The sequence below is a fragment of the Oculina patagonica genome, chromosome 5 (genome assembly GCF_052425735.1).
Source record: "Oculina patagonica isolate OP01 chromosome 5, crgOcupat, whole genome shotgun sequence".
Classification (NCBI taxonomy): Eukaryota; Metazoa; Cnidaria; class Anthozoa; order Scleractinia; family Oculinidae; genus Oculina; species Oculina patagonica.
In genome coordinates, this window is record NC_135762.1 from 32,357,088 (window position 1) to 32,378,978 (window position 21,891).

The 21,891-nt window shown below is 37.8% G+C and overlaps 1 protein-coding gene across 6 annotated transcripts in view; it reads left to right on the top strand.

The window, feature by feature from the left end:
* LOC144653715 (protein Wnt-5a-like) overlaps positions 1–18,917 on the top strand; it is a 41,275-nt gene extending 22,358 nt beyond the window's left edge. For 3 of the 6 annotated variants that reach the window (XM_078513779.1, XM_078513782.1, XM_078513783.1), the window contains exons 3-6: positions 4,224–4,330; positions 4,733–4,974; positions 7,191–7,483; positions 15,842–18,917. In XM_078513779.1, coding sequence (XP_078369905.1) covers positions 4,224–4,330; positions 4,733–4,974; positions 7,191–7,483; positions 15,842–16,366 — 1,167 coding nt within the window. In that variant the 3' untranslated portion in view covers positions 16,367–18,917. Of the gene's footprint in view, positions 1–3,158; positions 3,374–3,947; positions 4,097–4,223; positions 4,331–4,732; positions 4,975–7,190; positions 7,484–12,393; positions 14,186–14,535; positions 14,968–15,841 lie in introns of those variants that run through there. The other 3 variants (XR_013570812.1, XM_078513780.1, XM_078513781.1) reach the window with 3 other exon arrangements.
* Positions 18,918–21,891: the final 2,974 nt, after the last annotated feature.

Here is a 21,891-nt window from a genome sequence, read left to right on the forward strand (position 1 = left end):
CATGATATACGGTCGAAAGCTTTGTCTTGCTTTAATTTCAGGCGTTGTAACGAAATGAGCTATCGTTTTCCTAGGGCGGTTTCGTTTAATTAGGTATATTTTATAAGTAACGTTGTACTTTAATCGTACTCTGTGTTGGTACTAAATGCCATACGACAAAATACACTTTTTTGCCTTTTTGTTAAAAATTGTAGTTCAGAAAACAACGGCCTTGTTGAGTAAAGAAATTATGCAAATGCAATTAAGCATAACCCCTCACCACTATTTTGTACCCGGCGATTTGCGGTTTCACTATGGGTTTGTCGTAATTAAGGGTTTAACGATTAGCTCAGGCTGGCCACACCCTCGGGTGTATTGCCATAGACAATCGTGCAGTCCCGTAGCTTCATTTTTCCCTAATATGAAGTAGGCGAACGTGCAATAAGAAGAACAATGTCTACAGACAAGAGAGAATGTAGTATTTCTAGGAACCGTAAAATATCTAGGCGTCTTACGGTGGTACATTGTGATAGGCGACTCAAAATTTGTTTTTGCTATTTGGTATTCAAAATTTGTTTTTGCTTTATTTATCTGGGCTGCTTACAAGAACGACTGAGAAATTTCAAGCTATCAGCTTTAGATCTTCAGTATAAGATGGCAGTTTTAAGGTCATCTTAAAGAGGCTAAAAAGCAATGCCGGAATAAGATTACTATCACTCAGTTTTGAAAACCACTGCCCACTATTTGACAGTCTCCATGAATAATCGCAAAGGGCATCATCTCCAAGCCTGTAAACAATGAAAACAAATCTAATTTATTGACTGCAGACTTTGAACTTAACAAAACAAGAACCTGATGGAATGTATTGTTTACTTGTTTTCACGAACATCTGACAATAAACATGTCTGATTCGTAAGATGAACAAGTATGACTGGCAATCAATTTTTGTATGACAATCGAGGATAATCAATTGCCTCTGCAGAACGAAACCAGTTTCGATCGGAAACATCTATGCATACAGCCTACGTGATGCCGGAGATAAATGACACACCTGTAAAAGACTACAACCATTTTGCAACCGCTGTGCGCACACAGTTTCAATATATCGCACTTAAATTATATTCGCCTGTTATCCGACCAAGTGCAATGAATCACATTTTCACCTAACGTAGTTAAAACCCTTCTAAAAACAAACCAACAAACCTTTAAATCTTGTTCAGATAATTTTCGCTCGAAATGTGTCACAAATTTCAGGAATGTAAGATATCCTCTTGCCACTTGGTCAAATGGTACTTTAATCCCAGCATTCCATTATGATATGAAATCTTGATGAAATTGTGCTCGCCCAAATAGTCTGCCATTTATTTATCTGGGCTGTCTATGTAATTAATTGAACGCTTCCTAATTGTTGACAGAGTCATATGTTTATAACCTGAAGTGCTTCAATACGGTTCTTCCCTGGTTTTGCCTTAACCTACTTTTTTCTAACGGTCCCTTCACTATTCATCTAGCTTTAAATTCCTGTAACTAAATGCCACTCACCAAGGAATTGGGCAAAATAACGGTTTTGATTGAGAAACAGGCCCTGGTATTTGTCTTCGTCATTTGGTTTCTCTAAGCTTCAAGGAATTCCAAACTTTCATCGATCTATTGTGATAAACTATGAAGGACAGAACTTTCCTTTCAGTTTGTTATTCACCAATTATCTCTTGACCTTTGGGCTAAATTGCGACCTGAACGAAACTGGAGGCGGTTAGCTTGGCAGATGCAAAAGACAACTTTTGTACTGTTTGCGTTCAAAATGACTTGGCAGTCCAGTGTAGTTACGTTTTTTTGCCCTAAAATGCTAAAATGTTATCATAACAATCCTCTCCAAGCCTAAACATCAATATTCAAATAAACAGTGAAACTAAAGTTTATTTTAGCTTTTCTGTGCAAGAGACTATCCACTGACGGTTCCTTGACCCACTAATATTTCAAGTCTCAAACGTTTTCGTATGACGGATTCGATAACGATTGTAAATGTCAAGATAAAAAATACCTCACACATGCTTTTCGTAAGTGAACTGTCATGTCAACTAGACCAGCTAGTACCCTTTAAATAGGCTGACAACTGCAAAGTTGCTGGCTAAATCCGACATCAAAGACTAGGGAAATCGAAAGGAAAGACATTCCAGTGTTTCTGACTACAGGAAGTGAGAGAGGCTAAAAGGAAACCATTTTCGGTAAATGAGTTACTCTTGTAATTGACTACCTGTTAACATTTCAATTGATCGCTTTCTTGATGTCAAAGAAACGTTATATTTTGTAGGATTATCTTGTTATACTTCGGAAAACCCTTCGGCATGCCTATGTTTATCAGAGACAACAAAATGTCTAGAAGCCAGTCAAAAATTCAAGCACATATATGTTTTTTGTTACTGTTGCTTTTTAAAATGTTGGTGATACATGTATTTGGAATTTGATGATGATACTCCCCTGAGAGAACACTTAAACAAGTACCTGCAGGCAGACCGAATAAGGCTAGTCGTCATAAGGATTGCAACTGATCAATGAGGGTGGTCATTGCCTAAAGGCTAGGCGGTTCAGTTAGGGTATTTACCGCGGTATGAAACCGTTATTTGTGAAACGGTATTTAGCCCCCATGCAGTGCGTTATCCATATTAGCATTGACTAGACCGACGCTTGGGATAAAAGTACAAAATTGGTTGAATTTTTTTAAAAAAAATGTCGATTTTCTGACTCTACTTTCTCTCAGTTTCCTCTGATTTATTCCATTTTTGCGCATTGCTAGTCGCGCCAGTCAGCTATTGCGTCAGTGATCCATTTGTTGCTCCACTTGACCTTGATGTTATAAACTTGATTGAGATGAGTTGGCAGTCTTCAAAACATTGCACATTATCCAGAAAAAAGAGGATTTATTTACAAGTAGTGTCAAAAGCGTCCTATCTTCTTAATTCATTAAATGACATTTCGTCTAAAAGAAGTGATCTAGTGTGGAATCTGAGAACTCTTAATTTTATGCTGCGCGCACAAACGAGTGCTGTTTTCCTAGTTAACCATACTCAAGATAACAGTTTGTTTTTCAGCTTATTTTGTATCGTATTACGACCAAATTTGGACGAAAGACAATTAAAAATCAAAACAGACTTAACAAATGTTGAATGAAATAGATTTGGAGTTGCGTGCCCGCACGATCGTTAATTTCTCGGATGCCAAGCAACAATAAGTGAAAAATGTTTCAGCTGTGATTGGCGTTCGATGCATGAGAACCCTTAAAGGCAGCCAACAGAAGATTTAAGCTTTCAACGGTCCCTCTCATCTGACAACAGCCTCAAACTCTCAAAGAATGTCAGACAGTGCGACGGATCTCGACAGTAAGGTCACAAGCGTGGTAGGATATCCTTATTTCTCGTGCACGATACGAAATTTATAGACCATAGTAACCTATAAATCCTATTAGATGAATCACCTCATATTGGAGCGCTAATCTTTTCCTCTCGAGAGTTTTAATCAACATCCACTCGAAGTCAGATGAAAGCCGCTCTTATTTTAGTAGTAATACATGTTCGTGACAAACCGGCTCGTGGAATTAAATAGCAGTATTTGCTTTCACACTGGGCCATTTAGGCGTATTTCCAAAACCATTAAACAAACTATGATACAAGGTTAAGTTTGAAAATTAAGGATTCAGACCTTGCTGTTCAGAGCAGCATGTGTTTCTAAGCCTTGATTATCTTTTCAAAGAATGCTAAACTGAATGTATTTGAGTTATTTGTTAGTTAGAGTGGCATGTGTCGAGTCCATGTTTGCTCAATATTACACTGCATTATCAGAAAGTCAAACAAGCTATTGGTCATTCATTGAAATCCAACTCTTCTCTGTGGTGACATATACGTCGGCTGACGAGGTCACCCTTAAACTGGAAATATTTCCGGTAAAAAAGCCCTCTGGGTTCTAGACGCCAATTTTATTTGAGAACCTCAAAGGAAGAGTCGCAAGAAGCCGTGTCGTGCTCGGTTAATTCCGTACATCTGTAACCAATAACTTCGACGAATTTCTAAATTCAAACAGGGTTGGATTCGGTGGCTTTCAACCAATCAGGATACGCAAAATGGTATTATAAGCAGCTAGTCGGCTTATTTGAGCGCTAACTGCATGTGCTAAAGAGATTAGTTTAAATCAGCAAGCGTGAAGTAATCAAAGTGAGGAACGAATCTTGAGTTAGCTTTTGTCTTTTCTAGACCTTCATCGACTTCGTAATGAGGGTACGGCGAAGAGTCCGCCAAGTGCCCCTTGTGTTCTGCTTAATGATACTCACGTCGTTCTTCCAAGCTGGACAAAGTGTATGGTGAGTAGTAAGCCTCTTGTCACCTCAGTAGCACCTATTTTGTTTTTGTTCAGGATGTCGTTTTCCTTCCTTGAGGGTTTTAAGCTTGCCTTTTGGTTTTCACAAACGCATCTGGAAGAAATCCCAAGAAATGGCTCAGTTCCGTTAAAGTGAGGTGTTAGCTCACTGTTTACTTGATAGTTACGCGGACGTGTCAAGAGCTACACTTCAGCAACGATGGCTAGCCAACCGCATGCTATTGAAATTTCTACTAGATTTTCTCTAAGTTGGCGAATTTTTCCGTTGTCCTGTTGACTGGCGCATCGTTTTCTCGGCGGATCGTTAATGGTTTTATAATTCCTTCAATGGCGATTACTTGCAAATTACTTAACCAAACATATACCTTATTTTGTATCCAAATAGGTCGCTCAGTATTCCACACCAAGTGTACATCGTATCCACGGTGTCCCAGTTTTGCAGGGGGATGGACTTGACTCCAGCACAGACGGAATTTTGCTTTAGAAACCGAGAGCTTATGGCCAGCATAAGAGACGGTGCAAGCCTTGCCATTAAGCAATGTCACTACCAGTTTCAGTATCGACGGTGGAACTGCTCTGTGCCAGAAAGAGACAGTAATACACTGTTTCGTCGTATCACAGGCAAAGGCGAGTATCAGTTAGTAACTCCTTAAAAGCCTTCTCTGGGCCTTACTTGATTATTTAAGCTTCTTAACGCTGGCATTTGCTATCTTTCCTTGAAAACATCTGCTATCGTGATTACTACATTGCATGTTTGTTTTGTGCAAGAAACCTTAATTAAAGCCGTGCCCTTGTTGCTCAGCATAACACACATTAGAGGTAGAACTTAGCACCTTAGCAGGCATTTTCCTGTGCTATTATCCATGATTGTACGGCGATAGCTCTCGTTTCTTCGAAAGGTAAAAACTCGAGTTGGACACAGTGAAATTCTTTGCCGGAACGCGGCGAGGGAGGACAGTAAAGGGAAGCCTTTGGTGGATATCCGGTCGTTTTCATTTAACAGCAAAGGCGATATGTTTTTTTAGTTACTTATTTTCACTCTTTGAGAGGAATTTTACCACTGAAGCAAAATGGTGATAAATTATGACACATTTCATCAATCAGTGTCTTCTTCGAGATCACGCACTCTGTGGCTTTATGGAGCTTAGTATTGTTTTGGTTCTATTTGTTTGTCATAATAATCTCTCCTTGCGATATCGCTTCCCCAGATGCCCATTTTTGGCTCCTCAAGTGGCACACAGGAAAAATTGGCTTAGTTGCATCTTAAAACTAGAAGTTTCTTTGGTTGGTTTCAGAAATAGCACTTCAAAGAATTTCATCTATTTTCTCGAGCGTGCACGAGTCTTGACTGTAAGGGAACCCATTACGAATTATTGAATTATGGCCTTTCATCAATGTGCCTTAGGCACATGACTGAAACGTTTTTCCCTTCAACCAAATATTGCACTGTCTTCTTCTTACAGATCAGTTACTCTTAAAAATCAGGCTGACGTGCATAATTTAAGTCAGAAGTGTTGGAGAATAAGTACATCTGGTTCAATTTTATCAAGAGGGCCAGAACAGCCTTCAATTGATGTCCTATGTCAAGGGTATCACTCGAATCTGTCCACTACACTCCTCCTTGTTATCGTGTTTGAGAGCCTTTTATTGCGATAACTTCTGAAAATTGCTTATTTCCTAAGACATAAAAACGGAAGCAGTGGAGATGACTGAAGTTCCTGAAAACCTACGTCTTCCAAAGTCCTCAGTCTGCCGCCCAGCATGTTCCTCCCAGTCTTTAGTGTTTCCATGTGTGAAGTGTCACTTGGTCATTTCCATTTTTAAGGGGTTACTTCTTTTTTGTGTAATCTGCAGAATAAACCGCAGCGATGAAAATAAAAATAAAGATCTACGTCCAATAATGGTAATTGTTAGACGTAATGTGATGCAAAATGATCTGCGAAATCGGAAACACTTGGACATTGATCGAGCTTTCCTCTAACAAAATTATTAATTTAATGACTCATTTTATAGATGTTTCGGTTAACCTCTTCTGAATTTATTACATTAACGTCAACCATTTTCTATATTAAATTAGCAGAGCTATTTGTTGTTATATTAGGCTACGACGTCTCAAGAAAGGACAAAAAGTTGGCTTCGGAAATTTTTAATTATCTTTTAAATGTTGGTAATTTTTCAACAATGAACAGAAATTTAATTAAATTTACCCTGATGCCTGGAGGGGGGCAGTTTTTAAAATTAATTTACTGATTCACTTTTTTTCCTTGGTTGCCTTGTTTTCTCTCTTTGATGATAAAGAATGTTTAAGAATGTTTATGGAAATTAGTATTTATAGAGACATTAGACGTTTGCAAATGCAAGGCAGGTTAAGGTTATTTGCCCCCATTCTTAAAAATTGACAGTCTTTGCACATCGAATGCTTTGGCAAATATCACATAGAAACGTTAATGTTTCTGAACAACATGACCTAATTGCACACTGGCTTTAATTGCCATATTTCATTGTTTTGCTAACTTTCTGTTTCATACTCTTTTTGTAAAATTCATGGTCTTTTAATGTGCCATAAATTAGGCTGTATAATACTGAAATTCTCCTATATGACTTGAGATTATTCTCTCTGGGATCATGAATTTTGTAAGCCGAGGTCCTTTCTGTTCACCAATCTGTTTGCTTTTAACCAGTGTTTGTTAAATAATGTTATCTCCAGTTTGTATTCGGAGTACTTTGATGTTAACCACAAATGGTAATTTTGTCCCCAGGACCTTTTCAGTCATGAACAAGCTTACTGGAAGTCAATGTCAATAATATCATGACTTTATTATAATACTGTCCACTGATTGCAGGAACCCGAGAGGCGGCTTTTACTTACGCGATAGCATCAGCTGGAGTTGCCCATTCCATAGCCCGAGCATGTGTAGGAGGCAACCTCAGTTTGTGTGGCTGTAGCCGTGAAAGAAGACCAGAAGGCTTAGAGAAAGAATATCAATGGGGTGGATGCGGAGATAATATTGAAGCTGGCGCCAAATACGCTAAGGAATTTTTAAACGCTGGTGAAGAAAGTGTCAGTAAAGAAAAAGACACGAGTAAACTGGAGAGAACTCTGATGAATTTGCACAACAATGAAGTTGGAATACAGGTAAGAAACCGCGATATGGTATTACTTATTAAAGGGACTATGTCAGGATTTTTAGCCAAATTTAGGCATTGGAAATGACCATCAAATTCGGTGAAATACAAAAATAACCTCTTAAAACAGTGAAGGAACATTTCAATAACACAGCAAATACAAAAGAAGGTACGGATGGCCAAAAGTGACGAAAATTGAAACGGATTGCGATTTGGGTTTTGAAATATTTTTGAGCGCAACAGTTTTCAAAGTTAGTCTTGTTTGCTTGTAACTTAACATTATAACGCCCAGGAGACACAATTGGTTGCAATGAAGCCATGGTTTAACTCCTTTGCAAACATTAAGTATTATAGTAAGTATTTGGTAAAACGTAAAAAAAAACTCAACACAGCCGTGACACAGTCCCTTTAACTCGGCTGAACACTATATTTATCCTTGGTGTTGGGACGTTTTAAAGGGTGCCCTTTGTTTTAACTGAGTGAATAAGAAGAATCCTAAACAATTCACACCAACAATTTGTCACACACCATATCATCAATTAATAACATAAAAGTTCTTCAAACGATTCTGCAGAAACTAAAAACGCTGAAATCCTAGAGTCAACGTCACCGCAAAATTGCATGTCCTTTGCATGCTGTCTCCATGGCAAGTCAGTTAAAATAATGATAAATTATTATTATTTAAGGTCGCCTTTATTATATATTGGGGAGGATGATGTCTTGTTTGGATCTCAGGCAGTCGGGTTCTCTGTCACAACAACTTCTTTAAACAGCTGAAAGCAATTGAACTGGGGAATATTATTATTTGTACAATGATTCAATATAGTTTATATTGAAGACCTACTAGAGAAGTTTAAAATCTTAGTTTATTTCTCGCGTGCTAAACAATTTAGCATAAAGAAAACCTGTCACTGCAGCTGAACCCGTGTAATACTAGAGAACACTAAAGCTTTCCAGATTGTGTGATGAACCTTTTAATCCTTTGCATTAATACGACAAAATCTGTTTACCTCCATAAACAACTCCAGGAAAGTCACGGATTATAAAGTGACGAGAAAGAAACCGTAAATGTGCCCAGATTTTCGCCGGGTTCATAGTGTGGCACTTAACTAAGTTGAATTGGCAATGAAGAACTTTCTCGTAAAATTGCACAATGCCACTCGCAGGTACACCAGTTTACGTAAAACAGATTGTGCAATTGATACAATGATTGTCAGTTTCTTCTTCGCAACTCTTTAGATACCGCTTTCAAATTTTTATCATATTTAAAAATTTCAAAAATAGCGGCGGAACTTTTGAACGGACATCTTTTTAGGTAGCCATGATTTCCGCCGCTCTCTTGTGTCTCTATGGATGCGCTGTTGGCGATCTATCCGGAGGCCAAGAAAGGGGGAATGCCAAACGTTTATCTCTTAAACAGTAATTTTTTGACATAAAAACTGGTATAAAGATTAAAACCACTGTTTGAAATGTTCAAAATATAAGAAAAAAGTAGTTGTGTATAAGGAGTGTTCCTACTGCTAACAATATTCACATAAATTTGATAGAGATCACGTCCTACTGGTGAAGTCACGCCCTATTCGACTTTCCCTCTTGAACAAATATTTACTTTATTCCTCTAATTGACAACAAACACTTTCACACTTCGCTAGCCAAATAAAGCCAAATAAACCAACAATACCTTAATTTTATTACGGCACACTTGTTTACACTATGAAAGAACTCATAGCAATTTTAACAGGCAACGTAAATCTTGCAACAAGAGATGATTTTTTACAGCAATTTCTAGTTTTTGCTTTTTCCTTTTCGACACTGGATTCTTCCTTGTACTCGAATTGTCTACATCCTCAAGTGGACTTTCTATGGTAAATGTTTTGATAGCAGCTTAGGTGAAGAATTTCTGCTTGGAGGCTGTTTTGCTTTGGGTTGTTCACATGCAACAGGCTGCCAGTATCATGCAAAAGCGAGGCCGTTTATAATCCAAGTGCAAACATTTACCATTCTTAATGCACCGTACGTGGACGTTTTTTGGAATATTTTTTTCAGTTACTATCTTAAAGACAAACTTGTATACCCCTTGGTAAGCAGAGCAGGGGAAGTATTAGTTATTTTAAGTTTGGTGGTTTGGTGGGCTTTTACTATCTTTAGCTAGAACTTTCACTTCCTTTGTCGATTTTTCCAAGACCTACCCACGATGTCTATGACTAGACGTTCTTCGAGGAGGAAATGCGGTTATTTCTAAAATAAGGAGAGAATTCATAGCAAACGGCAATATTAATGAGGGCAAAATTTCGGCGACGTTAATTAAAGGTTTAGAAACACCTTGGCAAGTGCCTTTGCTGTTAATTCCATTACAATTCATGGAAACATATTTGGTAAAATTGCTCATTTAACCCTTCTCGTCCACCCTATTTAAACTGTCGGCAACACAGTGTGCACATAAATACCGTTTTTGCGGCCTTTTTGTGTCCCACCCGGGCCATTGATAAGTATCTTATTACTCGAGTAGATAAATATCACAGACTATATTATTTGCTTTGAGGGGTTGTCTGTCGTCGGGACAGAATTCTCTCGAGTTAACTGATTTCCGTGACCGGTTTCCATGTATCAAACGTTTAGCGGCCACAGAAAAAAAAAGATTGCGGCTTTTGTTTCCTAAATTATAAAAATATTTGTTTTATCTTACCGACAAAATTACCTTTATGATCGTATGATGTTTTTTTGTAGACGCCGGCATCAAACAATTGGGGTGGAACTCACAAACTCAATGAACACATTATGAACTTTAAAAACCTGCCAATATTTGTATGAACTGGTGTTGCATTGACTCAAAGTAATGTTTAAAATAGTTTATATCAGACAGACTAGGAATATCAAGTTCTAAACGATGGAATATGCATTCAATTTATATCTAAACAAACCTGACTTTTTTACCATCAAGTGTTACGCAATCTTAGGTTTTGCTCTGCTGGTCCTTCAGTCTTACTGAAAATTGGAATCTAGGTTATTAATAGACACTGTATTCAATTTTTTACATGATATATTGAATGGAAAAACATACCAATACCCAAATAGTATGATCGTGCACAACAGAATTCTAGAAGACAGGAACTCATTACTTATAAACGTAGATCACTAACAGAAAGGGGAATGGAAATAGATAAAAAGATGAAAACACACGGCTTGCGACGCCAAGTTCCGTTTCCTTGGAGTTTTAGAAAAAAAATGCTTGGTTGTGGAATCCCTTGAAAACCCAGCCCATTTTCAGTATCTATACATACATTGCACGCCGAGTACATTTTACATTCACGAGAAATATTCTGTTGATACCGCCATTAGCTTGACCACTGTTTTTGAATATGCAAGTTATCTCGCGTGCGCAAAGACACATATAAAGATCACTGGGAAGATAATCGAACCTATCTGAGGTCACGTCTAACTAGAAGTGTACAGGTTGATAATATGATCTTAAACTTTTTTTCGTTATCTTGTTGGTATGTTTAAATAAGCAGTTATTACGTTACTGAGCTTATAAAGTGAGCTATACACATATACATTTCCATTAGATATTCCTGAAAACAAACGTTGCGAACAAACGATTTTGAAAATCCAACATATTCCGAACAAACATTAGAGACTACCATTATAGAAAATCTACAAGATTCTGTTCTAATACAATCTTCTCCTGCATGCTTGCATCGTTGAATTATGGATTATTCCTTAATTTAATTTACTGCCATAATGTAAGCTACATCTCATTTATCAAATCCAGATGTCTAAAGCTTATCTCGGAATTGCCAAGGCGAAGACCAAAACCACAGACCAGAACCGCTTGGCGATGCGTTTTTGATAAACATATGAGCATTAACTTTCACTTTTTTGTGCATTTTTTTCTCGATTGGCGCATTTGGTAGCAAGATATTGCACCAGTTTTGTCCTTTAAGGACCATGTACAAGCAAACATGATCTCCCAATTAAAAGACGTTTATATTAGATGTCTTTGATACCCCTACTACATTTCTCCGATACGTTTGCCAAATTATGACCAATTGTTCGATATCACAAATCACCTTTAACCACTGTTACCATGTGTTTGTTGTGATGTACATCTCGCAACCAGTTGCTTGTAATGCCATTTCGTTTTGCCGACTATGCACCGATTCCTCAGGTATAGTACACAGTCGGGAGTACCAAACCTGTCACTAGCTGTACCCAGGCCAAACACCAATTACCCAAAACGAAGCTCAATCGGGCAATTAATGTAAAAGATAAACCAAATATCTGACATATCGGTTCCCCATAAGGAAACAAATATGTAAGGGATCATGAAAGCCTTTCTTCCCTATTTATTTTCCAATCGTGTTCATCATCATCATCATCATGACCATCATCATCGTCATCATCATATAGAAGGTGGTAGTCTGAACGCCAACGGTCATCGCAGATAATGGCATATCATTTTCATCTCCACAATTCACTGTAAAACTACCAGTGCTGTGTGCATTGTTGTGGACATTTTGCCATCGCTGGCTGTGTCATCATTTAATTTCCAATCTGCCCTTCACCGAATTTGAAGCACATGCTACCATGCACTATTGTCCACAACAATAGTAATCTACATTACCGCATCTGAAGCATTCACAGAGGTCTGAAAGTCATCGCCCAGTACAAGTTGTGGCTCACGGATAGCATTATCATCTTGTCTCATCATCTCCACAACCCTCATATTGGTGTTCCATTGGTGTCCACTTTGTGAAACGTTTATCAAGACCTGAGTTGAAGAGTTGTTAAGTGCCACAACTGGTAACCGTATTACATTTCCTTCACATATCATCAGCGATTCCTACAAATGATCAGTAAAAATCTCTTTTAAAATCCTCTGCCGCAGGAAATAACCGTTGTTGTTTTCCTCACGTTTAGGTCGTTAAGGATAATTTTGTAATCCGGTGCAAGTGTCATGGAGTATCGACTTCTTGTGGAATGAAGACGTGCTGGAAAGAAATTGTCCAGTTTCGTAACATTGGAGACATTCTCTTACAAAAGTATGACGGCGCCAGCAAAGTCAGATACGACAGGAGGACCGGACGGATCCTGAAACTGACCAGATCGGAGAACGGCTTTAAAAGGGCCGGGAAACGTAGAAGTGCCTCAAGCAGACCGGCCACCGGCAACCTGGTATACTTGGAACGCTCACCTAACTATTGCGTGAAAAGCAGAAGAGAAAAAACTCTGGGAACCGAGGGCCGAGAGTGCAAAGCTGATATCGAAGGACATGGCAGTTGTGATATGCTGTGCTGCGGGCGAGGATTCCGTCCAACTGAATTTGTAGTCAGGGAGAAATGCCAGTGCAAGTTTAAATGGTGCTGCTGGGTTGAGTGTAAGGAGTGTGTCAGTACAAAAACAAAGAACATTTGCCGCGGCTAAGAAAGTATACTACAGTTAATGAGAGAAAGCAAGACTTATTTCATTTCCCAAGAGGAAAGAAGCAAGTGTTGACTGAGGAATACACCTGACTTACTTTACATCAGCCTTGTTACCTTGGCAGAGCAAGTTGAACGTACCACCCAATGGAATGACAATCGACAGTTCAAAGACTTTTATTTTGAGACATTTATTGGAGTGAGACAAGAACACTTTTGTATTGTTAAGAGAATCCGGATTACCGGTCTTATATCTACGACCGCTCGATCCATGTTCCAACAAGTGATTCTGAAGAGCTATATAATAAAACCTTCTTATTCTAAAGACCACTGAAAGCTAGAGAGTTAACCTCGAAAATATCTCTTTTACAATAATTCTTGCGAGTTTTCAATTGATTCGAGTAATGTTAGAATGTGGGAGAAGTATTCTTTGAAGAACTTAATTATCACGTAATGTATGAAGATTTCAAGATACATTTCACTGACGATATTTTTGTAGGGCATGAAAGATAGAAAATTTAACCATTTAAAATATAAACAAAATATTCGAATTTTCAATGTACATATATGTATTTTACAGATACTTCTTAGATAATTATTTACGGTACATGTATTTAGACAAATGGAGCCTCGAAGATGAAGTTCTATTCAAATGTTGACATTCATATCTACTAAATGTTATTAATATGAAGAATAAGAGAAAGTTCTTTTTTGCCCCTCACACCAAACCGTAAACATGTTTAAAAGCTAACTGCTAAAAACTGTTGGCTTAACAAAGAGAACCTTCCAGCCTCCAGCTATCTAGTCACAGATTTTCAGTATTCTAAACTTGGTTGAACTTAATATGTTTTGCTCGTGTGAACGGAACGTTAGATCCCTGACCTGACACCAGAAAACAGAGCACTAATTTTAAACGCAGGGTTTAAAAAAGCCATTTACATGAAGTTTTCTTACCATGGGGTCTTTTAACTCAATAAACCTAATAGTTTCTAAAAAACATTTTTTTTGTACAGAACATTTTTCTACCACCTTAAACTAAACAGGGGAGGTACGATGGCCTTATAGTTAACACCCTGAACTCCAGGTTGTGTACCTGGGCAAGACACTTTACTCTCATAGTGCCTCTCTCCACCCAGGTGTATAAATGGGTACTGGCGAAATTATGCTAGGGGGGGTTAGCCCTACGATGGACTAGCATCCCATCCAGGGGGGAGCAGAAATACTCCTAGACGCTTAATACTACGGAAAGCGGGATAAGCTCCGGCCTGGTTGGCCACTAGGCTCGAACGAGGGTCTCAATGGGGTTAACCGTTAGCCGTAAAACGGCCAAAAATTTAGCCGTTAGGCGTAAAAATTGGAAAATTTTAACCGTTAGCCGTAAGATATGTTAACCGTAAAAAATCGGCCAGAAATTATAAATAAACCAAACTAGTTCACTTCATTGTCCCAGAATGGCTCTGAGACCTAAAACATGTTTTTCAATCATGGAAATTAATTTTTAACTTTTTAAAACAATGAAAATTAACTTTTAACTTCGGTTAACCGTTATGGAAATAAATTAACCGTTAGACGTAAAAAAAGCCAAAATTTTAACCGTTAACCGTAAAAGCCACCACCCCATTGAGACCCTCCTCGAACGCAGCTTCTACCTTACCTTAACTTAACAACTGAACGAAACAGGAGCTACAGCCTATCCACAATACAAATAAAAGGAAAATTTGTAAAATAATAAAAGTTAAATAATAAGATTTCAATTTTCCATACAGCCAAAAGGGAGTGGGTCACATTACTTCCAGCCCAGTTTTTAAGTCGAGTAATAGTCAAGTGACTGTTTAGAACGCATAAGTGAAGTTCAACGTGAACTGATTGCGTCGTGCGTTGAGGAGTTAGCTGCATTTGAAATTCTCTTTTGTCGTTTGTTTCTCAAGTGCCCCAGACTAGAAAATTCATAAGCTACCCTAGTGAAAATGAAATACAGTATGTAATTTGCTACCAAACACAATAATGATCATGTTATCATCACGTGATCTCTCGTCATAAAGTGTTGAAAAATAAATGACTTAATCTTGTTGTACTATAGTGTTTCTGTGTGCAAAGTTTGATGCTCTGTTTGTTTATTTGCTGTTCCAGCAAAAAAAATAGTTATTAATCACGGTGGTTTATTGGCTAGTGCGCTGGACTCCGGATCGAGCTGTCCGGGTTCACTGCCTTGTGTTCTTGGGCAAGACACTTTACTCTCATAGTGCCTCTCTCTCTCTCTCCACCTGGCAGATATGTCCAGGATTGAACGCTAATGAGATGCACGTTCCTCATGACAGGCATCACAAAGTATCCTCATTTATAAAAGTTCACCAAAACACACAAATACTGTCAAATGTGAATTAATTTGGAAATGCCAAAAAACACAGTCAAACATGAAGTAATCCTGGACATAAGTGCCACCTGGGAGTATAAATAAGTACTGGCAAATTTTATGCTGGAGGGGGAACCCCGCGATGGACGCATCCCATCTGGGGGGGGGGGGAGGAGTAAAAATACTCCTACATGTTTTATGCTGAGCCTTTTAGCCTGATGGCCTGATAGGCTTAAATGCAAACTTTACCCTTTTCCTTTACAATTCCCCCTTTTTTGTTATTATTTGATATATTTATTTAGGTTTTTACAGAGAGTTTATCAGATATAGAACTGTTCCAATTTGATTTATGATGTCGTTTTATAACAAATGCTATACAATTACATATCCATGTGGCTGTTGCCATACAGACAGACATACAGACCACCTGATGTATCCTACTCCGTTTAAACAGAGCCATTGGAGACCAGAGCTGTCGGTGTGGTCTTTAAAAAGTTTTTAGCTACTTGTCCAGTACCGATACCTTACTTAACTGCCACGCACTCTATCTGCAACGTCTTGATAACTGTTATATTTTTCTTTGCTTCGATCTCAGGTTGTAACAGAGGAAGCCAAAATTTTGTGCAAGTGCCATGGGCTGTCAGGATCGTGCAATATTAAAACGTGTTCAAGACATATTGCGGAATTCCGGGTGATCGGCGAGGTACTGCACCAAAAATACGACAATGCCCTCCGTGTTAAAATGGAGAAGGCTAAGACTGACGACAAGAACGTTCTTCACGTTCTGAAGAAAAGAAAGAATGGTGGATACCGTCGAGATAACGGCAAATTAAGAAGCACCAAACAACAACCAAAAACCAGCGCTTTGGTTTTCTTAAAAGATTCTCCTAACTTCTGTGTCAAGAGCTCCAGGCACGAATTTCCAGGTACTGTTGGACGAATCTGTAGCACTGATTCGTATGGCTCGGACAGCTGTCACGGAGATAATCTGTGCTGTGGTCGTGGATATCGCTCGGAGCGGGTGCAGACAATACACAGATGCAAATGTAAATTTCATTGGTGTTGCGAGATTAGATGCAAGCGGTGCGAGAAAGTGGAGACCAGGAACACGTGTAGGTGAACTGGGTTGAGTCGTGTCACGTGCTGTGAAGCGTTCTCGTCCCCAGAGCCGCTTGTCCTTCTTAGACGGCGGAGCCTGGGGCACGAGGAACAAGTGGGGACACATGAATTGATTGGATAGATCTTAGCAAAGGAAATTTAAATTTAGCAAATCAAACCAACCGTTTTAAAATCGCTTTGTTTTAAAGGATTTTATTGCGGTTGGTTTGATTGGATAGATTTAAATTTTCTTTTTTTTAAATCTGGCCAATTAAATCATGTGTCCTCAGAGCCACTTGTTCCTCGTGTCCCAGGCTCGGCCGGCTAACAGAGACAAGCGGCTCTGGGGATGAGAATGGCTGTGAAGACGTTACAAAAACTTGCAGCATGGTATGAACAATGATAAGAAACTTACAATGCGATGTACAGGCGCGTATTTCTTGTATTTTAAACAGCTGTAGAAAGCTGATGAAGCTGGACCCGTTTAACGAATAGATATATAACAGTATATAGACATTTTATCTTATAAGCAGCTGTAAAAATTACATAGTAAGATGTATGGACCCAGGAGAACCAGAAGTTCATACAATGTGATCGTCTGGGTGAGAGTAATTCTGCAAATAACTGCTGTTGGTGACTGACGTTTCGACAACCTGAGCGGAAGTCATCTTCATAGTCAAGTGAAAAGTTGTTGTTAACAATTGACAGAACGACACGACCAATTATTGTTGACAAACTTTGCAAGAGTCTTACAGCCAATAACATCACGGCAAAACTGACTAATCAGCTTCAACGGACCAGACTTATAACATCATCGACTGAAAACAACTTTTTATTTGACTCTGAAGATGACTTCCGCTCAGGTTGTCCAAACCTCAGTCACCAACAACAGTTATTTCCAGAACTACACTCACCCGGACGATCACACTATACGACCTAGATTCGTGTACAAGTGTGAACAGACTATTTCGGTACATTGTGCCAACCTTGCTTTACGATTTTGCACGAATATGCTTAACAACACGAAGGCTACAATTTTTGGTTCACCTCTCACCTTTGTGCACGTTTTTCACAATTTTTATTGCTCCAGACTAATTAGGCCGCAAAAGGCGTATTAGTTCTGTTAGTTGCCTGAAATGAGTTTCTTTGGAGAACTAAATTAGTGTCGCTGATGGAATTGACGTATCACTGTATTCAGTTCTGATCCAAAAAATAGTCCATAGACCTTGTTAAGGTTTTGGACGCCATCTTGACGGGCAGGCAACGCCGTTAGAATTTACAGTGTTTGTATGGGAATCCGATGGCAAATAGAACCTTCAAAGTTGCTAAATAAAGTTGTTCAGAATTCAATTTTTAAAAAAATTATCTGCCATCGGATTCCCATACAAACACTGTAAATTCTGAAACAGCGTTGCCAACCGGTCAAGATGGCCATTAGCAAGTTCTTCACACCGGATATTCAACTCTTATAAAATATATAGTCGCTTAACTTTTTGTGTAGTGATTTCTGATTAAAATTAGAATGAATTGCTGAGACCAAAGTCTTATTTTTCTTTATGGTAACAACTCATTATCAAACAGTTATTTGATGAGAATAAATGAAATTATCAACTGAACTAAGGGAATTGTCTTGATATAAAACAAAATGCTCAGAACTAAAATTACAATGTAAAAGAAATGTACAGATAATCAGATAGAAGAATTGATATAAGATTGGATCAAAGGCAGTTCATTCTAATTCTAATTTGTAAAGTTGTTAGATTTTAGTTTGACTCTAAACGTATTTATTGTTTGTTATTTTTACGGATTCTGTTGGAACTATTTAAACTGCTTTCGTTGTAAACTACTTTTTGGTTATTGCCAAAAAATTAAAATCTCTTTCGGAAAAGGAAACCTTTCTACGACCAACGAACGAAAGAGTTCGTATCAGTTATTGAACCTGAAAATGTTTTTATTAGTTCATGATGATAAAAATTCAGAACACACACAAAAAAACGAAGAAAAACACGCATGCTAAGTGAAATATTGTTGACCTTGTTGGTCTAGTTTATTTGTGATTTTTAATATGTTTAACTCGTTCAGCCTTGATCTCTTCCCCCAATTTCTTTTTAAGGTGTCTATCCAATTTATATGGTTTAAGTTATGAGAGTTTAATTACATATCAAGACAAAGATATAGTGTATGTGAGAATAGTGGATGTTTCTTTTTGTAGATACTATGTAACACTTATTTAGCATGAAATCTTGACTCCTTGATTGCTGTTCAGTTGTGTTCTACACTGCTTGTATCACTGAGATCAAACACTGAAACTGAGTAACACTCCACTACAAGTTTCACATAGAAATAAATATAGAGAAGAAGTTTTCAGTTTTATCTACAATTAGGTCTATTTAACTACCAAGCAAGTCTACATTTTCTTAGATTCCAGATTTTTTAACAGTAAATTTTGAGTAGGCCATAGAATATTATGAAGTCCAGATTTGAGACTAATTTAGTATTCATGTAAATTTTATGATTAATATTCTATAGATTTTATTTCACCTTGAGTGAAATACATGTCGTTGTTTACCAATGGAAGTTGTTGCGTCCTTTTAAACTATATAAATATCGTCATTTATTACACGACTAAGATAGCTTAGAGGGCAAATAACTCAGTACAATCAGCCAATCAATTTCTTCATTCCTGGTCCAATATTTTCTGAGTGTTGGACTGGGCAAAGTTTCCTTCATTGTTGTAACATAATTTTCCCTTAAAAAATATAATGTTGGGAATATTCCACAGTGCTACTATTAAATGTCTGTTTTCATACGTTTTTCCTTTTCTTTAAATTTGTCAGGACTGGATTTTGTAAGGAAAAAGCATTTTTATCTTCGAAATTTATCTAGCGTATTGCTTTCCAACGCAATGTAACGTATGATTTGTAACAGGCACGTTTTAAATCACTGTAAACTTTCATAACCGTCACACTGACGATGACGGATGTACCGTCGAAACATGTTTGTGAAAATTAAAAAAATCGTATTATTTTTGAAAATTTATACATTTTTGCTGCTGTCTCGACCATTTGGAGCAATAATCTACGACATCGCAGCCAAGTATGATGGAAGGATCAGCTCTTCTGACCTCCGCAAATTCGAGAAGATTTTGATAAAGACACGAAAGTCGGAACTGGATTTAGCGTTCCTGCGAAACTGCAAGTCGCTCAATGTTTACCCGAAGTTTCTTTGTTTTCACCTACCTTCAAACACCGCCCGGCAAGACGTATTGGCAATTAAAAAACATCTTTTGAAAAGCGCCATCAACAGACGATTTAAGGAGCATCATAAGCTACTTTGCAAAAGAAACAACTTGATGACCAGAATCTCCAGCGTCCTAAACAGTCTGGACAGCTACATTTTACGTAAGGCTGTTGCCCATAGTGTAGCTAAAGCGGCAAATCAGTTGAAGCTAAAAAACCTCACAAGGAATTCTGTTCTACCTTTCACATCAAGCGAAGTTGATGTGCAACTGATGACACGCAACTTTATATATCCTTCAAGACTGATTGCTGTGTTGACCTTGAAGAAGCAAAGTTGCGTGTTGAACGCTGTGTTAAAGAAATAGATCGTTGGATGTATAACAACTTATTGAAACTTAACCAGGACAAAACTGAACTAGTCGTCATTAGCTCCAAATTTCGACATTGCCCTGATCTTAAACATATTCGGGTTGGAGATGAGTACATTGCCCCTAAGTCTTCTGCACGCAACCTAGGAGTCATCATTGACAATTGCCTTTGTATGGAACAAAATGTGAAAAAGATATGCAATGAGGCAAATTACCATCTCAGGAACATATCAAAGATTCGCAAATATCTCACTCAGGACTCTGCGGAAATTCTCATTCACGCTTTTATTGGTTCCAAGCTCGACTATTGCAACTCAATTCTGTATGGTATTCCGAAAAAGTTAATTTGTAAATTACAGCGTGTTCAGAATACAGCTGCTCGCATTGTCACGTTAACAAGGAAATATGATTCTATTACCCCAATAATGTTTAAGCTACATTGGCTACCCGTACAATTCCGTATTATTTTTAAACTACTGTTAATAGTCTACAAAGCACTCAACGACAAAACACCATCCTATGTTTCTAGTATGCTAAGTTTTAGAAAGTTCTCTCGGTCACTACGTTCCAGTGGCCAAGAACTGCTAACTGAGCCCATGGCTAAACTCAAGACCTACGGAGACCCGGGCGTTCAGCACTGCTGCGCCAAGGCTGTGGAACAACCTGCCACTAAGCATCCGAAAATCGGCATCAGAAGACATTTTTAAGAAGAACCTAAAAACTTATCTTTTTAAAGAAGCCTATGACATTTAATTTTTATTTCTTATACACGTTTACTTTAAGTCCAGTTAAATAATCATGATATTTTTAGTTTTTAAATTTTTAACTTTTAAAACTTCACTCTCTGCATATATAGATATTTGAGCTCAATAGATTAATTTAGTTAGGTATTTTTATATTTTATTTTTATTTTTTAGCATAGTGATTGTAAAGCGCTATGAAAGATTAGCTAAATAGCGCTATAGAAATGATATTATTATTATTATTATTATTATTATTATTATTATTATTATTATTATTATTATTATTATTATTATTATTATTATTAAGTTGTTACATTTTTATCTTGATTTGAAACTTTAACATCTTCTTCCCTTGTCCTTTAAGAGTTCCCACAGAGTCGTGTAATAAGTCTGTTATTAACTAAAATTTGTTCGGGACCGTATTGGAAGAATATCGCCGATCTTCGGTCTTTTTAAATTCACTGGACCCAATAATCACGTGACTTCTAGCTAGTCCACGTTCCTCAAGGGGAATGTGGACTCTGGGAACGGGATTGGTGATCATAATTTCGTAGGACTCCGCTATCTCGAACAGTTTGTGGTTTCCCTTGAGCAAATTTTAACTTGCTATGTCGAACTGTGATAACTATTCCTTATTCATGTTACTATTTGAATGCATTTTCTATATCTTTCAAGATTTACATGCAAACAATCGCTCACTAGTCCTCACTCACTCCGACTTTTCCCGCCCATAACTCGCTCAACTTTCCCCGAATTTTTTTCCCTGCATTAGTCGAACCCCGCATTCACTGATCATGAGTTGCCGACGCGCTTTCAAAACGCACATCCCGTTAGAACTGTTTGTTAAATGGGTATACGACATATATATAGATACTAACTACGAGATAGTCATCAATTCAATTGACTATTTCGTTATGACATGACTCGTTTTCGCCGAAAAACCATTAACGATACGAAGTTGTCCTAAAAAGAACGCAAGTCATTCAAACTCTGAAAAATGTTTTTGTTTCTTAGATCTCCAGAATTGAAGGAGGCTTTTGTCAGAATAACAAAATTCAATCAAATAAGAAAATTATATTCAATTGGTTTGGTATTGTGTCTTCAGTTCAAATTAGCTGTTCATTTACCCGCTGTGAACTCGTGCGCTACCTGTTGTTTTGTAACTTCTGAGTCGTTCCACATAAATGTTTAATCACC